The sequence below is a fragment of the Pan paniscus genome, chromosome 4 (genome assembly GCF_029289425.2).
Source record: "Pan paniscus chromosome 4, NHGRI_mPanPan1-v2.0_pri, whole genome shotgun sequence".
NCBI classification, from domain to species: domain Eukaryota; kingdom Metazoa; phylum Chordata; class Mammalia; order Primates; family Hominidae; genus Pan; species Pan paniscus.
This window is the reverse complement of record NC_073253.2, coordinates 123,460,275-123,477,787: the sequence shown is the minus strand read 5'-3', so window position 1 is coordinate 123,477,787 and position 17,513 is coordinate 123,460,275. Positions and strand designations below refer to the sequence as shown.

Genomic DNA, 17,513 nt, shown 5'->3' with positions numbered 1-17,513 from the left:
ATATATATATACATACATATATGTGTGTGTGTGTGTGTGTGTATATATATATATATGCATGTATGTAAAGAGACATATAAAGATCAATAAAAAATTGTTGATAGATTATCAATTTAAAACCCAGATGCTTTGTGTGATTCTTTTCGTTCTTATATTTCCATTAGAAGAGACTATATGAGAAACAGTCTCCAAAAATTAGGACAAGCTTTCAAAATTAACATTTTCTAAATGAACTAGATTATTGAATTAAAAAGATACTTACTGAAATAAGTTTATATACATATCCACATCCCTCATATCTGCTTGCAACCAATCTTTCTTAAATCCAAGGACAAGTGTGTTTGGCTTCATACGACCAAGACCAGCAGCCTAAAATACAGGGTCAATATAATTTTACAGATATATTATTTTCAACAAAATGTTTTCTGAAGTGATAAAACTGTCCTCCAAATTGACAGCTTCTATAGACACTCTTAACAAAAATTCTTCAGCATTCCCTATTCATATTTACTTATAAATTACATATACTATTCCATTGATATTACTTACAATTAAACATACACAAAAATATAATTTAAAAATAAAACACTTGAAAAATTCTAAATGTACATATTTTTGTACTTTTATGATCTACCAAAATTTTCATATTTTTACTAAGAGAAAGAGAATATAACATTTTTAAAAATTATAATACAGTGTCATTCTCATTTATATATTGTGATAACAGCCATTAAAAACTATAAACAAAAGTCCAAATGAATGCAGTTCTGAATCACATCAATACTAAAATCTGAATTTGTTCTACCAATCATGCAAAAGTTTTTGCTGACATCTGGCTAGTTAATTTCCTTCCTCAGTTATTCCATCAGTTTTTCTTGCAACCTCATCAGGATTTGCAACTCAGTATGTTTAACAATAGGGAATTGGTTTCAGGGTCTCCCTTCAGCCCTTCCAGGATACCAAAATCTGCAAATGCTCAAGTCCCTTATATAAAATGGCATAGTATTTGCATATAACCAACACATAATCCCCCTTATTCTTTAAATCATCTCAAGATTACTCATAATAGCTAATACAATATAAACAGTTATATTGTATTTTTAAAATTTGTATTATTTTTATTGTTGTATTATTATTTTTTCAAATAATTTCAAGCCATGGTTGGTTGAATCTTTAGATGTGAAACCTGCAGACACAGAGGGCCAAAGTATCCCCCAAAATCCACTCAATCTAAGATTTTTAAACACATTAGAAAATTCTATTTCCAAGATTGTGTGCACACACAAGTTTTAGTATTTTATTGTAGCAAAAGATAAATTTAAAAAATTGTCATTTTAACCATTTTTAAGTGTACAATTCAATAGTATTAATTATATTCACAATGTTATATAAGCAGCACTACTATCTATTTCTAAACATTTTTCATCACCCCAAACAGAAATTCTATAACCCTTAATAATCACCCATCCCCTTCTCCCTCCAACCCTTGGTAATATGTACTTCCGTCTCTATGAATCTGCCTATTCTAGATATTGCATGAGTGAAACAACAGTATATGTTCTTGACATAATGTCTTCAAGGTTAATCCATGTTGTAGAACTTCATTCCTTTTTATGGCTGAATAATATTCCATTTCTCACACACACACACACACAAACACACACACACACATTTGTTTATCCATTCATCTGTTGGGAGACGCTTTTGTTTTTATCTTTTGGCTATTGTGAATAAAACAGCAACGGATATTTTTTATCCGTCCCTTTTATTGCTCATGCTTTTGGTGTCGTATCTAAGAATCCACTAACAACTCCAATGCCATGAAGTCTTACTGCTGTTTTCTTCTAAGAGTTTTATGGGTTTTGCTCTCATATTTATGTCACTAATTTAACTTTTATATATAGTGTGAGGTCACACATAGGATTATTTGTGACATACTTATGTCATTTTTTGGAAAAAAAAAGTAATTCAAATATTTATCAAGTGTTGACCTGCCACTCGGGATAATTAGGACAGAAGAAATATCCCTAACTCTGTAAAGTTTACATCTGTTTTCAAAGTGTTCCATCCATATACAGACTTCTTTCAAGAAGTAAATTTTCCCCCCATTCAATACTAAAAGCACCTTTGACTTGGAGAGGCAGATAAAAATATTCATTTTAGTTTTTTAAAACTATCTTAAAGACACAGCATATTTTTAACTGGGGCGGTGGGGGGGAGTAAAAGAAAACCAAGAATATCTTTAGGTTGATAACTTTTTAAAGAACTAAGCCATAAGATAACCAGTACCTTCTTAATGGTGCAAAATACTGTCAGGGTCACTCACAGAAATTTGTTACAATCCTATAATAATTAAAAGGTTTTATTTTTATAAAGTTAACAATAACAACTTGCTGTACTCTGTATACTTACATTTTCAATTTTGTTACTGCAATAACTTTCCCTTGAATGACTGAAACTTCACATGTATCACTCTCATCCCTAAATCCTTTGCAAATTCCAATCAAAGTAGCTATTCAGTCAAAGGTTATGTTTTCAGTGTCCAAATAACAATATGTTTATCAGTGGAGTAATTTGCTACTGAAAATATGTCTTCTCTGGAACATACTTCTTTACTAAGTGATCGGAAATGAGTTCTTCATGGATTACATAATTGAAATCTATTTAGCAAAATGCAGTCATCTGAAGCTTATTGCACGAATTTCAAACATTCCCACTGTGTTATTTCTTCAAATCTTTAACAATGTTTTCTGTGCATCTTAAGCCAAAATTTGCTGACCAAAAAAAGTATTTAGTTTTGCTATTTAAATATGAAGGTTTAAAATTGAGTTGACAATCAGGTGGCTATTGCCTTACAAAAAATTTAAAGGGAAAAGGAAATACAAATATACAAAACAAGAAAATTTGCAATGCTAATGTCCTTTGCTCAAAGAGGTCTTTAAGCAAGCTATTTATTGATAAGAAAGATTGTCTCTTTTTTAAAATAGTGAAGTCTTAGGCTGGGCATGGATGCTCATGCCGATAATCCCAGCACTTTGAGAGGCTGAGGTAGGAGGATTGTTCAAGCTCAGAGTTCAAGACCAGCCTGAGCAACATGGTGAAACCTCATCTCTACAAAAAATACAAAAACTAGCCAGCCATGGTAGCACACGCCTATGGTCCCAGCTACTCAGGAGGCTGAGGTGGGAGGATCACTTGAGCCCAGGAGGTCAAGGCTGCAGTCAGCTACAGCTACTGCACTCCAAACTGGGAGACAGAGTGAGATTCTGTCTCCAAAAAAAAAAAACAAAACAAAACAGTTTTGTTGTGGAAGCTGGATACTTAATTGCTAGTTTAATGATAAATAGATGCTTAAGATTATAATTAGTAACTAGAAAGATGAGGGGACAGGGAAAAATTGAGGGTAAGTCCAGTAAAACAAATAACATCTAAAAGCAGCATCTCTACAACTATACAAAAAGTCACTGTACAAACAAATTAATGTACAAAATTCTTTTGACAAAGGTAATAAACAACTAAAAGACATTTGACACTTTGTGTAACAGGTTTCCCAAAGGTAGAAAGGAAAGAGAAATACTCTCAGCAGCAATTCACACTAAAAATTTCAGTTACTAGTTGTACAGAGGCAACCGGCACCTATTTGTAATAATATTTCATATAGTTCCTCAGACAGCTCTGCTAGAAAGTCAGTCTCCTAAGTATTTTTCTCAAAACAATACTCTTCTATTTATCCTAAAACTCTGCCCCACACTGATAGAGTTGTCATGGTCCACTGCAGTGAATATATTAGGTGGATGAAAGTAATCTGGAGGATGAATTCTAGCTCCTGCCAAATTTACAGAAGAATCATTTATACCACAGAGACTTTCTAGAGCAGTGATTCTTAAAGTATAGTCCCTGAACTGAATCAGCAGCATCACCTCAAACTCTGTTGGAAGTGCAAACGCTGGGCCCTCACCCCAGATCTGATTCATTCTGGGGTGGGGCCTAACAATCTGTGTTTTAACAAGTCTACTAGATGATTCTGACACATGCTGAAGTTTAATGACCACTGCTCTAAGGAAAAATTTTCATTCATTTCCTTCCTAAAATTTATTGTTTATATAAATTGGCTATCAGAATGTTCCTATAAATTATATAAAGGAAGCAAGATTTACCTACTAGAAGTAACCATATGACCCAGTGTAGCATTCTACCTAAAATATTTCAATATTTCACATACAAAAAGGAATAAAGTATAAATAATAAACATTCATGTATCTACCGCGCCGTTAAGAAACATGAGAAACACAGTAAAGCCTCCACTGTATCTTCATGTTCTCTTTGCATTTTTACTATGTATTCTATTATTTAGAAATGCATACATATAAAATTTACTACATTTTAAAAATATTTAAATCTTCATATTGTTCATATACTTTTTAAAACTTGCTATTTTTCCTAAGCACTGTTTCTGAGGTGTATCCATGTTGATATATACAGCTCCTCTTCACCACTGTATAGAATTCTACCATACGTTTGTACTACATTTTCATTTCTGTGATTGATGGTTGTTACTTCCGATTCTTTTTCACTATTACAAATGACGTTGCCATGAAGTTTCTTTTTTTTTTTTGAGATGGGGTCTCGCTCTATCGCCCAAACTGGAGTGCGCTGGCATGATCTTGGCTCACTGCAACCTCTGCCTCAGGGGTTCAAGTGATTCTCCTGCCTCAGCCTCCCAGATAGCTGAGATTACAGGTGTGTGCCACCACAACTGACTAACTTTTGTATTTTTAGTAGAGACAGGGTTTCACCATGTTGGCCAGGCTGGTCTTGAACTCCTGACCTCAGGTGATCCACCTGTCACAGTCTCCCAAAGTGCTAAGATTACAGGAGTGAGCCACTGCGCCCGGCCTGAAGTTTCATATAGCCTTCTTCACACGTGCAAACGTTCCTATGAGATGCACACCTAAGAAGAGAGTGTCCTAGAATATTCAAACCAAATTTGCAGGACATTTTGCCAGATTGCTTTCCTATTTTGGACAGCGTTGTTGTCCAATCTACATTACCGCAGCAGTTCAAAGATTTCCAGTTGCTCTATGTCAGGGGTGTCCAATCTTTTGGCTTCTCTGGGCCACACTGGAAGAAGAATTGTCTTGGGCCACACACAGAATACCCTAATACTAATGATAGCTGATCAGCTTTAAAAAAAAACTCATGAAAATAGCTCATAATGTTTTAAGAAAATTTACGAATTTGTGTTAGGCCGCATTCAAAGCCATCCTGGGCCATATGTAGTCCACGGGTTGGACCAGCTTGCTCTATGCCATTTCTAACACTCTGTATTGGCAGACTTAATTTTGGGTCAGTCTAATGGATATGGAATAAGAGTATATTGTGCTTTTAATTTTTATTTCTGTCATTTAGTTTTCCTCTCTGTTCATATCTTTCGCTTTTTTTCTGTTACTGACATAGTATTTCTGTCTGTATTCTGGACCATATCTTTTGTTGATTACATGTTAGGATCACCATCTTCCCTTGGTCTATGCTTCATTTATTTTCATGTTTTCTTTAGAATCTCAAAATTTTAAACTACAAAACTACTGAACTCAACTTTCGGTGCCTCATTCTTCCCTAGCTAAAGGTCATAAAATTGTTTTAGAATTTTTTCTAAAAATAAAACAAATTTGCCTTTTAAATTTAGGTGTTTAATCCATCTGGAGATGTGTTTTGTGTGGTTTTTATAAGGATCTAGTATTTTTTTTCATGTTAATAATGATTTATTCTGGCCCATGCTTTCAATAGCACCTTTGTCATATATGTTAAGTTTCTGATACGGATAGCTCTATTTCCTCTGTTTTGTGCCATTCGTCTAATTGTCTATCGCTATATTCAACACCACAATGTCTTAATCACTACAGTTTTTTGACAGGGCTTTCTTTCCTATAAAGCAAGCCTACCTTGTCCCTTCTTCCTAGATTGCCTTGGCTATTCTTAACCCTGTGCTTATCAAGTTCTAAGAAACACACAACAGAAACGGATCAGAAGACAATACTCTGAGCCTCCCACCTCTACTTTAACAAAGTAGCTCCACAATTAACACAGAACAACACAACATTTCTACGGTCCCTTTAATTCTGAATTATACAAATCCAAGTAGTTTACTTTCAGTGTCTCATGCTTTACTGACTGAACTAGCCAGGTGAGCCAAAGTAGTTTAATAAAGACATAAAAAAAGATTTGCCATTTTTATTAGTATGAAGAATGAAATCTATGAAATCTAGAATTAAAAAGTTTTAAAAAGCTTATACAAATCTAAAATGTAGGCATTTGAAAAGCATTAACAAAGTTACCTGCATCAAATACTGTGCACCTTCTCTCAAGTCATCTGCATGTACTGGAGCATAAAATGCCTTCATTTTGTTCTTAATAAGCCATCGCTGATATTTGGCTTGATCGATGGACATCTCTTTCATGGCTTGTCTTCGAGGACCCTTTGAATAAAAATATTAATAATATATTTAATTAAAAGGTAAGCTACTTCACATTTATACAAACCATTCATCCTGTTATACTGGCTTGAAACAGGTGACTAAATGTAGGGTCAGAAGTATAATAATAGCATTTTATTTTCATGTAGTCTTTTTAATACATAAGATTACAAAAAGGTAGAGTTGATGGAATAGCTAAGGCACAGGGATGCCAGTAGAAAGAATAAGAGAAGAAACACAGACTTACAAATAAATTAAAAGTTTCCATTCTAAGTAAAGAGGTTAGAAGCTATCACAAATGAAGAGATTATACAGAGTAAAATAACCACCTTCTATTTTTCTACAGAAAGTTTCCCTAGTTTTGTTTTTGTTACTCCCAAATGTCTGTGTTATTAATTCTAACTTGAGAATATCACTGAAAATCAAAGTGAGCTATAAAATATTAGTGCATTTTTCTTCAAAATTCTGTTAAAGGATGAAATAACAGGAGAAACTAAATGAGCTTTGCTAACTCGTAACTCTTATTTTGATCCTTGCAAGCAATACACAAAATGTGTTATACACAAATATATAAAAATCTAAAAATAAGCTTAAGAGTACACACCCTAAATGTAAATAAGTAAAAATATAATTTACCTTTTGTAGTAGGGAAATTGTCTCATTTGTAAATGTCTTATGCTCAAGGCTTGATTTAGCTGATCAGCTCAGAGACAAACTAGAAAACTCCACAAGTCCCAAGTGGGGTCAGTGTCTCCAAGTATCCTTCTACTACCCTACATACACGCACTCTCACACACACACACACACAAACACACACCCCTTGACTTTGCCACTGTATAAGCAGAACAATTAGCTGGGGATGAGACATGAGGTATACAACACACACTTCTAGAATCAAGACAAGATGAAGAACAGACATTGAGAGAGAAGCTGATCCAACAAATACCCCTATTTCTTATGCAGCACAGGTAAGCCATCATCCAGTCTGTTCTTAATAACCACAATGCCAAAAAACTAAAAACTACTTTCAGATTAAAAAACGTTCATTATTTTTAATAGTTTTCTTCTGGCTAAAACAAAAAAGAATTGGCAACTAAGTGTTTGAACTTAGAAATTCAGCATTCACTTTGTTCTTCTTACATACCAGAGATATTACTTCCCCCAGAGATATTTATCACAATTTGCCTATTTCTTCCAACCCCCATTTTTTTCTGGTAAGTAAATGTTCCCAAGTGTTCTTGGGACTTTATAAAACATATATATATAACTTTAAGTTCTGAGATACATGTGCAGAATATGCAGGTTTGTTACATAGGTATATAGGTGCCATGGTGGTTTGCTGCACCCATCAACCTGTTACCTACATTAGGTATTTCACCTAATGCTATCCCTCCCCGAGCCCCCCCACCTCCCAACAGGCCCTGCTTTGTGATGTTCCCCTCCCTGTGTCCGTGTGTTCTCATTGTCCAACTCCCACTTATGAGTGAGAACATAACAGTATTTGGTTTTCTGTTCTTGTGTTAGTTTGCTGAGAATGATGGTTTCCAGCTTCATCCATGTCCCTGCAAAGGACATGAACTCATTCTTTTTTATGGCTGCATAGTATTCCATTGCGTATACGCACCACATTTTCTTTATCCAGTCTATCATTGATGGGCATTTGGGTTGGTTCCAAGTCTTTGCTATTGTCAACAGTGCCACAATAAACATACGTGTGTATGTGTCTTTATAGTAGAATGATTTACAATCCTTTGGGTATATACCCAGTAATGGGATTGCTGGGTCAAATGGTATTTCTAGTTCTAGATCCTTGAGGAATCGCCACGCTGTCTTCCACAATGGCTGAACTAGTTTAAACTCCCACCAACAGTGTAAAAGTGATCCTATTTCTCCACATCCTTGCCAGCATCTGTTGTTCCTGACTTTTTAATGATTGCCATTCTAACTGGTGTGAGATGGCATCTCATTGTCGTTTTGATTTGCATTTCTCTAATGACCAGTGATGATGAGCTTTTTTTCATATGTTTGTTGACCACATAAATGTCTTCTTTTGAAAAGTGTCTGTTCATATTCTTTGCCCACTTTTTGACAGGGTGGTTTTTTTTCTTGTAAATTTGTTTAAGTTCCTTGTAGATTCTGGATATTTGCCCTTTGTCAGATGGATACATTGCAAAAATTTTCTCCCATTCTGTAGGTTGCCTGTTCACTCTGATGATAGTTTCTCTTGCTGTGCAGAAGTTCTTTAGTTTAGTTAGATCCCATTTATCAATTTTGGCTTTTGTTGCCATTGCTTTTGGTGTTTTAATCATGAAGTCTTCGCCCATGCCTTCGTCCTGAATGGTACTGCCTAGGTTTTCTTACAGGGTTTTTATGTTTTAGGTCTTAGGTTTAAGTCTTTAATCCATCTTAATTTTTGTATAAGGTGTAAAGAAGGGGCCCAGTTTCAGACATATTAGTGAGAAAAGTAACAGTGAATTTCTACTCCATAGGTATCAAAAAGCCAAACCACTCTACAAGGACAATACAGTTTGTTAAAATCTACTCATAATGAATAAGAAAAACAATGAGAGCTCAAAATTCAGTATCTGTTTAAAAATGCTACTTCAAGACCATTTAGGGGCAAAAATATTTTGAAAAAAACAACTACCTGAAAAAAAAAAAGTTGGCTTGTCAAATTATTTCCAATCTAGACAGCCCTATAAATTACGAATTATATACAGCATAAAAGTTTTAGTATAAAAAAATTATTTCACACCTGTCAGAATGGCAATCATTAAAAAGTCAAAAAAAAAAAAAAAAAACACAGATGCTGGTGAGGTTGCAGAGAAAAGAAAACACTTACACACTGCTGGTGGGAATGTAAATTACTTCAGCCACTATGGAAAGCAGTTTGGCTTTCTCAAAGAACTCAAAGCAGAACTATCATTTGACTCAGCAATCCCATTATCGGGTATATATCCAAAGGAACATAAATTGTTCTACCATAAAGACACATGCATGCGTACGTTCACTGAAGCACTATTCACAACATCAAAGACATGGAATCAACCTAAATGCCCATCAATGGTAGACTGGATAAAGAAAATGTGGTACCTGTAATACCATGGAGTATTATGCAGCCATAAAAAAGAATGAGATCACTTCCTTTCCAGAAACACGGCTGCAGCTAGAAGCTATTATCCTAAGTGAACTAACACAGGAACACAAAACAAAATACCACATGTTCACACTTCTAAGTGGGAGCTAAACATTAAGTACATATGGATACAAAGAAGGGAACCATAGACACTGAGGCCTACTTGAGGCTACTGGGTGGGAGGAGGGTGAGGATCAAAAAACTACCTATTGGGTACTATGCTTATTACCTGTGTGACAAAACAATCTGTACACCAAACCCCTGTGACACACAATTTAGCTACATAACAAACCTGCACATGTATTCCTGAATCTAAAATAAAACTTTTATAAAAAACTTGAAAAAGAAAACAAAATTGATACTTACCATATGTACATGGCCACAGATCATCAAACCAACATTTTTTGTGAAATCATGAACAAGATGAAGTAAAGCTGGACGTGAGTTTGGAGCACCTGTCATAACAAGACACTGTGGCCTAATTTAAGATGAAAAGACAAACAAAATTAGATAAATTTGTGTTTCTGGCAACAAGATTTTAAGTTGTTTCCCTAAGAAGCTTTCTGTATACAACTGTCCTTAAGACATAGGCCACAGGATTCTCAAAAAGACTATTTTTAACCAGGACTTCTTGGTACATGAGAAATGCAGAAACAAAATCTTGGAACAAACATCATGCCAAATGTCCCTCTAAAATAATAGGTACTATTATACATCAAGATTCTGGTAGGTATTACAGAAAGAAATTATCATGCTAGTTAAAAAAATATATAACAATTTTTCATTTTCTGAAGGTAATAAATATTCTGTTAATAATTCTTTCACGGAGTTTGCATAACTTCCTGCGAGCACTGCCTTGTCTTCAAATATGTAACAATTTTTCATTTTCTAAAGGCAATAAATATTCTATTAATAATTCTTTCACAGAGTTTGCAAAACTTCCTGTGAGCACAGGTTTGCCTTCATGTACAAAACAGGTCACTTTCCTTCTTAGCTTGATCACTTCATAATTATTACTACTTCATGATATCAGCCCTCTCTAATCTAGCTTAACATTAATGACTGTCGTCCCATGAGTAAAATCACCTATGTTGAAAAAAAGATTTCTACTTGAACTAGAAATTTGAATTCTAGCTATCAATGATGAAAGCCAAAACTGAATTCAATTGCCTTTGCAAATGTGAGACAGTGGCATGCCTTTCATATATTTGTAGCTCTTGATTTTCACTGACTGGAAATGGAAATCACTGATATTTAATGTAAAAAATATACAGGTCTCCATTTGGTAGGTCCAAACAGATTGGCAAAAATTCCTTAAGACAAGGATTTATATAATCAAAATGAACTATAACAGAAAGTGAATTGCAGACTACAATTTCCGACTTAAACGTTAATTTTTACAGGAGTCCTTAAAATGAGGATGAAAACCTAAATAACGACTTTTCAAAAAATACCATCTTACTTAGAATTTTAGCAAATGAGCTGGAAAAGCAATTCTGTCTGGGAGAGTTGCTTTGAGGCAATCAAACATGAAATCATGCCCCAGACTTTCGAGCTTTAGCAAGTTACATTAACTCCTTAGCCAGAGAGTATATTTCCTAGCCTTCCTAGGAGCTAAATGTGGCCCAATGACTAACTTATAGCCCATAAGTATGTTCCTATTTCCAGGGCGTGTCCTTTAAAAAAGGAAGCTGTGCTGCCTCCATACATTCTTCCCCCTTTCCAGAAAGCTAGACTGTGGATGCAGTGATGACTTTGACCACATGAACAAAAACAGCTAGGGAATGGCAGACTGATAAGGAACGCGGGTTCTGAGTGACCAAAGTACAGCAAATCTGCCTACCTGCTATGAACCATCTGTCTACTTGTGGACTACCATGTGACACCAATGTCTCTCTTGTTTGAGCCACTGTATTTTTCAGTCTTTTTGTTATAGTAGTTTAACCCATACCCTAATAGAACCCGTTATTGTGAGAAATTAACTTGTAGCCCCTACCTTTACTAAATAATAAACCACAAAGATATTATTTGGTACAGTCTGATCATACCAAAAATGGTACAGTACAAAGTTTATTAGGGATGACTTTGAGTAACAGCAGCAGAGTGCACATCTACCTTGATGTTATCTCCTTTCTCAAAACTCTCCACGGCATAAAGAGATTTTTTTTCAAAGGCACAAACCACAAAAATATCTAGAGCACAATAGCATTGGAATACTGAAAGCTAGAAAGCAACTGGAAGAAAAGTAAAGGATTTGACAAATCAGAAAAAAATGAAATCTGAAAAGCACATGAGGAAGCTATGAAACTACCTGATTTCACATCTAAAAATCACCAAAATGCCTAGGAGTTAGGAACAGTAGGTCCCTCTGGAAGTGGCAGGAACAGTGTGTTAAAGAAAGTAAAAGTTTACACAAGAAGTAACTAGATGGATCTAAATCATTTCCATCACTAAATCATTGCCACTGTCCCTGAACCTCCCCAACCCTACTAAGCTGGGGCTTATTTGCTGGAGAGAGCCCCTGGTCTGGGAGTCACCAGCAACAGCTAGGGGCAGAAGTAAGCTACATTTAATAGAAGAGTTTAAAGAACATGTATATACTAAACCCTGAAACCTTTAAGCTCCTTTCCCCACTTGGCTCCCAGAACTCTCTACCTACAAGCAGAAGATTAAAATAATCTTTTCTGGAAAATCTAATCAGATCAAAAAGAAAGCCTTTAAGATAATCACATTCCTCAAAGAACCAGCAAAGCCACATTAATCTACATTAAGGACTTCAACTGACAAGCTCCACTCACCAATGCCGAACTTCCCTGGCCAAGTATTAGAGATACTTCATTTCAGACCAGGCTAAATCCCAAAACCCAAATTAAAGAAACAGTAAACAGTAAGAAACTACAAGGTGAAGACAACAAAAATCTTTTGGCAAGTTTGATGAAGGTTAAGACAGTGATGAATATAGTTAAGGAAGAAGAAAAATTATTAGTTTCAGGGAAAACAAAAAAGCTATGTAGCAAAGAAAAAACAGTAATAATTTACTACATGGCTCAGCTGTTACAGCATGTTTAAAAGTCTTAAAAATATAAATACCAAATATGACCTAATCAAAATCATAATATAAAATGTATTGGGAGGATGAGGTATAAAGGTAAGGATGCATGCATGTGGCAGGCATACATAGATGAAAGATATCAGTTGATAATGTCCAAAATTAAAAATCAAAAAGTACACTAGTCCCCCCTTATCTGTGGCTTTGTTTTCCATTGTTTCAGAATATAGAACATTCCATAAATACACAATTCATGTTTTAAATTATGCATCATTCTGAGTAGTGTGGTGAAATTTCTCAACATCTGGCTTCATCTGGCCTGGGACATAAATCCTCCCTTTATCCAGCGTCTCTGTGCTACAGACACTGCCTGCCCAACATCTGTCCTGGTTATCAGATCAACTGTTGCATATCGCAGTGCCTGTGTTCAAGCAACTCTTATTTTACTTCATGATGCCCTCAAAGCACAAGAGTAGTGATGCTGGCAATCTGAATATACCAAAAAAAAAAAAAAACTGTAAAATGCTTCCTTTAAGTGAAAAGGTGAAAGTTCTTAAGGAAAGAAAAAAAATTACATGCAAAGGTTACTAAAATCTACGGTAAGAAAATGAATCTTCTAACTGTGAAACTGTAAGGAAGGAAAAAGAAACTCATGCTAGTTTTGCTGCTGCACTTCAAACTGTAAAAGTTACAGCCGTAATGTGCAATAAGGGCTTAGTTAAGATGGAAAAGGCACTAACTTCGTGGATAGAAGACATGAACAACAACAAAGAGGTGGTCTGACTCATGACAATCAAATTCAGTACTCTCTGCAGTTCCAGCTATCCACTGAGGGTCCTGGAACACAACCCCTGTGGATAACAGGGGACTACTGTGCAGCAAGACAAGCATGCTATTTATGAAGTAAATAACATGGTTACCTGTAGTTGTGAGAGAAAGAGGGATATGAGGAGCAGGCAACTATTGATTTTCATGACAAACCTTGCAGACTAGCTTTTCCTCTTTACACAATACTCACGTATAATTCTAATAAAAATTAAAAAGCCAAACTGGGATAACTTTTTTTTTTTTTGAGACAGGGTCTCGCTGTTGCCCAGGCTAGCATGTAGTGGTGCAATCATGGCTCACTATAGCCTAGACACTCCTTGGCTCTAGCAGTCCTCCAGCCTCAGTCTCCCGACCACAGGTATGCACCATCATACTTGGCTATTTTGTAAATTTTTGGTAAAGACAAGATCTCACTATGTTGCCTAGCCTGGTCTCAAACTGCTGGTCTCCAACTCCTAGGCTCAAGTGATCCTCCTGCCTCAGCCTCCCAAAGTGATGGGATTGCAGGCATGCACCAACATGCCCCAAAATAAATTTTTTTTAATGTTGGCTTTACTACAATGAGCCAAAGCAAGAGGTTTTTTTTTTTTTTTAATTGATGGCAAATAAACATAGGCTTTTGGTCATACTCTCAGTTCTAGGATACAACTTTTTACATAAAATAATAATTTCTATTTTCTGTCATCCTTGACATCACTATCCAAAATATGCTGAAGTGAAAAGTTTTCCTCCCAGGGCTCTCATTCCTTCTTCTCCATTTCTGTCTACCCTAAAGCTGAAGACCTGCGTGTGGTCTCTCAGACCTTTTTAGTCTAGCAAAAAGGAAGGAGAGAATTCAAAAGAGTAACAAAAAAATAAACAATTACTTTTCTTACTGAGAGAGAGACTGGGTAGAGCAATTCTCTTTTGACATTTATGTACGTTTCAGGGTTTCTTTAAAAACATTATTTTCCCTTTTGGTTTACTAATAAACATGGAAAAGATTTGTGTTTATCATGCAGAAGCCAATAAGGAGGGATTACTCATGACTAAAGAAAGTTTATACTGATGGTTAATAAACTATTAGAAAGATAATATATTCTTTTTTTGTTTTTTGGGATGGAGTCTTGCTCTGTTGCCTAGGCTGGAGTGCAGTGGCATGATCTTGGCTCACTGCAACCTCCGCCTCCTGGGTTCGAGCCATTCTCCTGCCTCAGCCTCCCAAGTAGCTGGGACTACAGGCATGCGCCACTACGCCTGGCTAATTTTTGTATTTTTAGTAGAGACAGGGTTTCACCATGTTGGCTAGGCTGGTCTCGAACTCCTGACCTCAACTGATCCCCCAGCCTTGGCCTCCCAAAGTGCTGGGATTACAGGCGTGAGCCACCGTGCCCAGCCAAAAAAGATAATATATTCTTAAAGTCATTTATTGAGGAAAATAGTAATAAATGCTCTTTAGTATAAGCATTGATTCTTTGTCACTATAAGTTGCTTCCAGTTAATCACTGATTAAGACACAACTAACAATTTTAGTGTGTCAGTAATGTTACAAAATAACGCTTGTCAAAAAATCTTTATGAATCTCATACTTACACAGTTACGTAACTTTAATGGCCATGGAGAAAATCAAACTTTGACTTTATCATATCCATCATTTAAAAGTCTTCAAGTGAGAAACCTCCAAAACCCTCATAACATTTTTTAAGGTAGATATTAATTTTTCTTTGTACAATTTTGTTCTTAAATAATTAAACTGCCCAAGACCCATTAAAAATGTGAAATGTACATGAAAATGTCAATGAAAAATAAGAACTGACTGGCCTGCAAAGAGAAAATGCTTCCATGTTTCCTTCTTTATCACTTACCTAAAGTTTTTCACGTGGTCTTCCACTCCAGAAAGACGAATTGAATGCTGCAGTGCATTCAGGTAAGTCAGGGCTTGTGTAGAGGATCCCCAATTCACATCTGTGGGAAGATAATGTTCATGCAGCATTAACATCAGTAATAACAACCAATCAATAGCCAATCTGAGGCATAGAGAATTAAACATGCTTTCACATTTAAAAAGTCAATTGCTGAAATACACTATTGTACTTTCAATAGTTCACATATACAGCAAGATATTAAGACTGATAATTTGAACTATAATTCATTTAAAGTATTACTTAGAAAAGATTGAGATGACAGGGCTGCAGACATGCTGTGCATACAACTCTGAAAGAGTCTTTCACAAATAAATATGTTAAAATTATTGTTTGTATATAGCCAAAGGTCTAAATGGAAATGAGCAAATTTCTAATTGTTAAGAAATACTTATTTATAGTACTTAACTGGTTGGGTTATTTGAACAGGACAATTTTATTTCTTATTGAATAAACAACTTGGACTTCAAATGATTTTAGACATTTGTTAATTTATAGACTTGATACGTACGTTAGAGAAATAACTGCTTCTAAAATGTTTTATTTCATTTCTGGAGCTACCACTTTAATCTAAAAGCTCATTATTTCATATCTGGATTACAAAATGTGTTCTTACTGTTTAAAACTACTATATTGAAACTACTCTTGTAATCTCTTCCCAGTCTATTCTATTGAGCCCAGATGAAGCCTTTCTCATCAGGTCTTTCATGTGTCACGGGTTATAATGCAAAATACCGGGACCAATCCTAACATACTCTAGCATCATGATCTTACCTGGAGATACGTTTAGCTGTTATCATTACGACATACTAGGAAATCATTAATCATTACCCAGTTAAAACAAGTTTGTCCAATTTCCCCTGCTACATAGTAACCTAGTGGGAAAGATACTATGTCGTCTAGTATTTTGTTAACTCCATGGTACTCACTCCAGTTCAAGGACCACAGTAGGTTATATGTATAAATAGCCTAGCTTATTAGGCTATACAGCTACTACAGTACTGTAACTGGATCCTTTCAAAAAATAATTTAAAAATATACTGAGTGCAGCAAAATGTTAATTACAGGAATTTATTCTTTTTCTACAAATAGGGTCAATTTAATTTATGAGTGAGAATGGAAACCAGAATAAAAAATCTCAAAGTAACTGTTTTATTAAAACTACATGTATTTGAAAAAAAAAAACTTTAAGAGTTTGGAAATAAAGTATTTTAGGTTTTATACAAAGTAGCTTTCAAATATACAAAAGATGATGCTTAAAATGAAAAATAACAAAGAACTTCTAGATGTTTTCTAGCTTCTAGATGTTTTCTAGCTTGGGACACAAACAAAAAAGGCTACTGACCTGGTTTTTTGTAGGTAACATAAATATACAGCCCAAGGACTATCACATATGTTAGCAATGCAGCCCACCAGTTAATGACGAACATTACTATGCAACAAAGAATTGCTCCAAGAAGTGATATCCACATGTTGTAGTATTTGAATGCAGGACGCCATCCTAACAATAACGAATAAATAAAAGTCACACAAATACCTCATCTGCTTTACACAATGGTACATATGTATTCAAAAAATAACATTCTTTATGGCTGCCACACTGAGAGGACTTTAAGCATTAAGTATAAGTCTAATATTGAATAGTAAAGTCAAAGACTATTATTGATCACAATTGAATTTGACAATTCTTGATGGCTATGAAAAGGTAACATCTATTTCCACATTACTGTATTTTACTAGTTCTGTATTCAATAAACTCTTCATAAAAAAAAAAAATCAACCTACCTTAGGTGAATGTTAAAAAGTATAGAAGGTTTTAAAAAGAAAGGTTTCAAATTGAATCCTTAGTAGTAACTAGGCTTTATTTTCTGGTTCTAGGATGACCTACATCCATAGTCTAATGAATATATAAAACATTTCAAATAAAATGTTCATAAAAATCATTAAAAACATAATCAACTTGCTAGAAAAACTAAGAGCTGACTTCAGAAACACATACCTTCCCATTTAGTGAAGTATTTATGAAGGAAGCCCACTTTAAAAAATGTTGAAGACCATGTTTTTCAATTTTCATTGGTAGGTAGTTCCAAAGCCAAAATTATTTTAAAAAAATAATTTCAATAGAA

General features: G+C 34.9%; 1 protein-coding gene across 2 annotated transcripts in view; it reads right to left on the bottom strand.

Annotated features, from left to right (window-relative positions):
• SLC12A2 (solute carrier family 12 member 2) overlaps positions 1-17,513 on the bottom strand; it is a 105,759-nt gene that overhangs the window by 21,509 nt on the left and 66,737 nt on the right. For both annotated transcript variants that reach the window (XM_034960444.3, XM_034960445.3), the window contains exons 14-18: positions 16,733-16,888; positions 15,331-15,430; positions 9,976-10,087; positions 6,336-6,476; positions 263-369 (exon numbers count right to left, since the gene is read on the bottom strand). In XM_034960444.3, the coding sequence (XP_034816335.1) occupies positions 263-369; positions 6,336-6,476; positions 9,976-10,087; positions 15,331-15,430; positions 16,733-16,888 (616 nt within the window). The remainder of the gene's footprint in view (positions 1-262; positions 370-6,335; positions 6,477-9,975; positions 10,088-15,330; positions 15,431-16,732; positions 16,889-17,513) is intronic.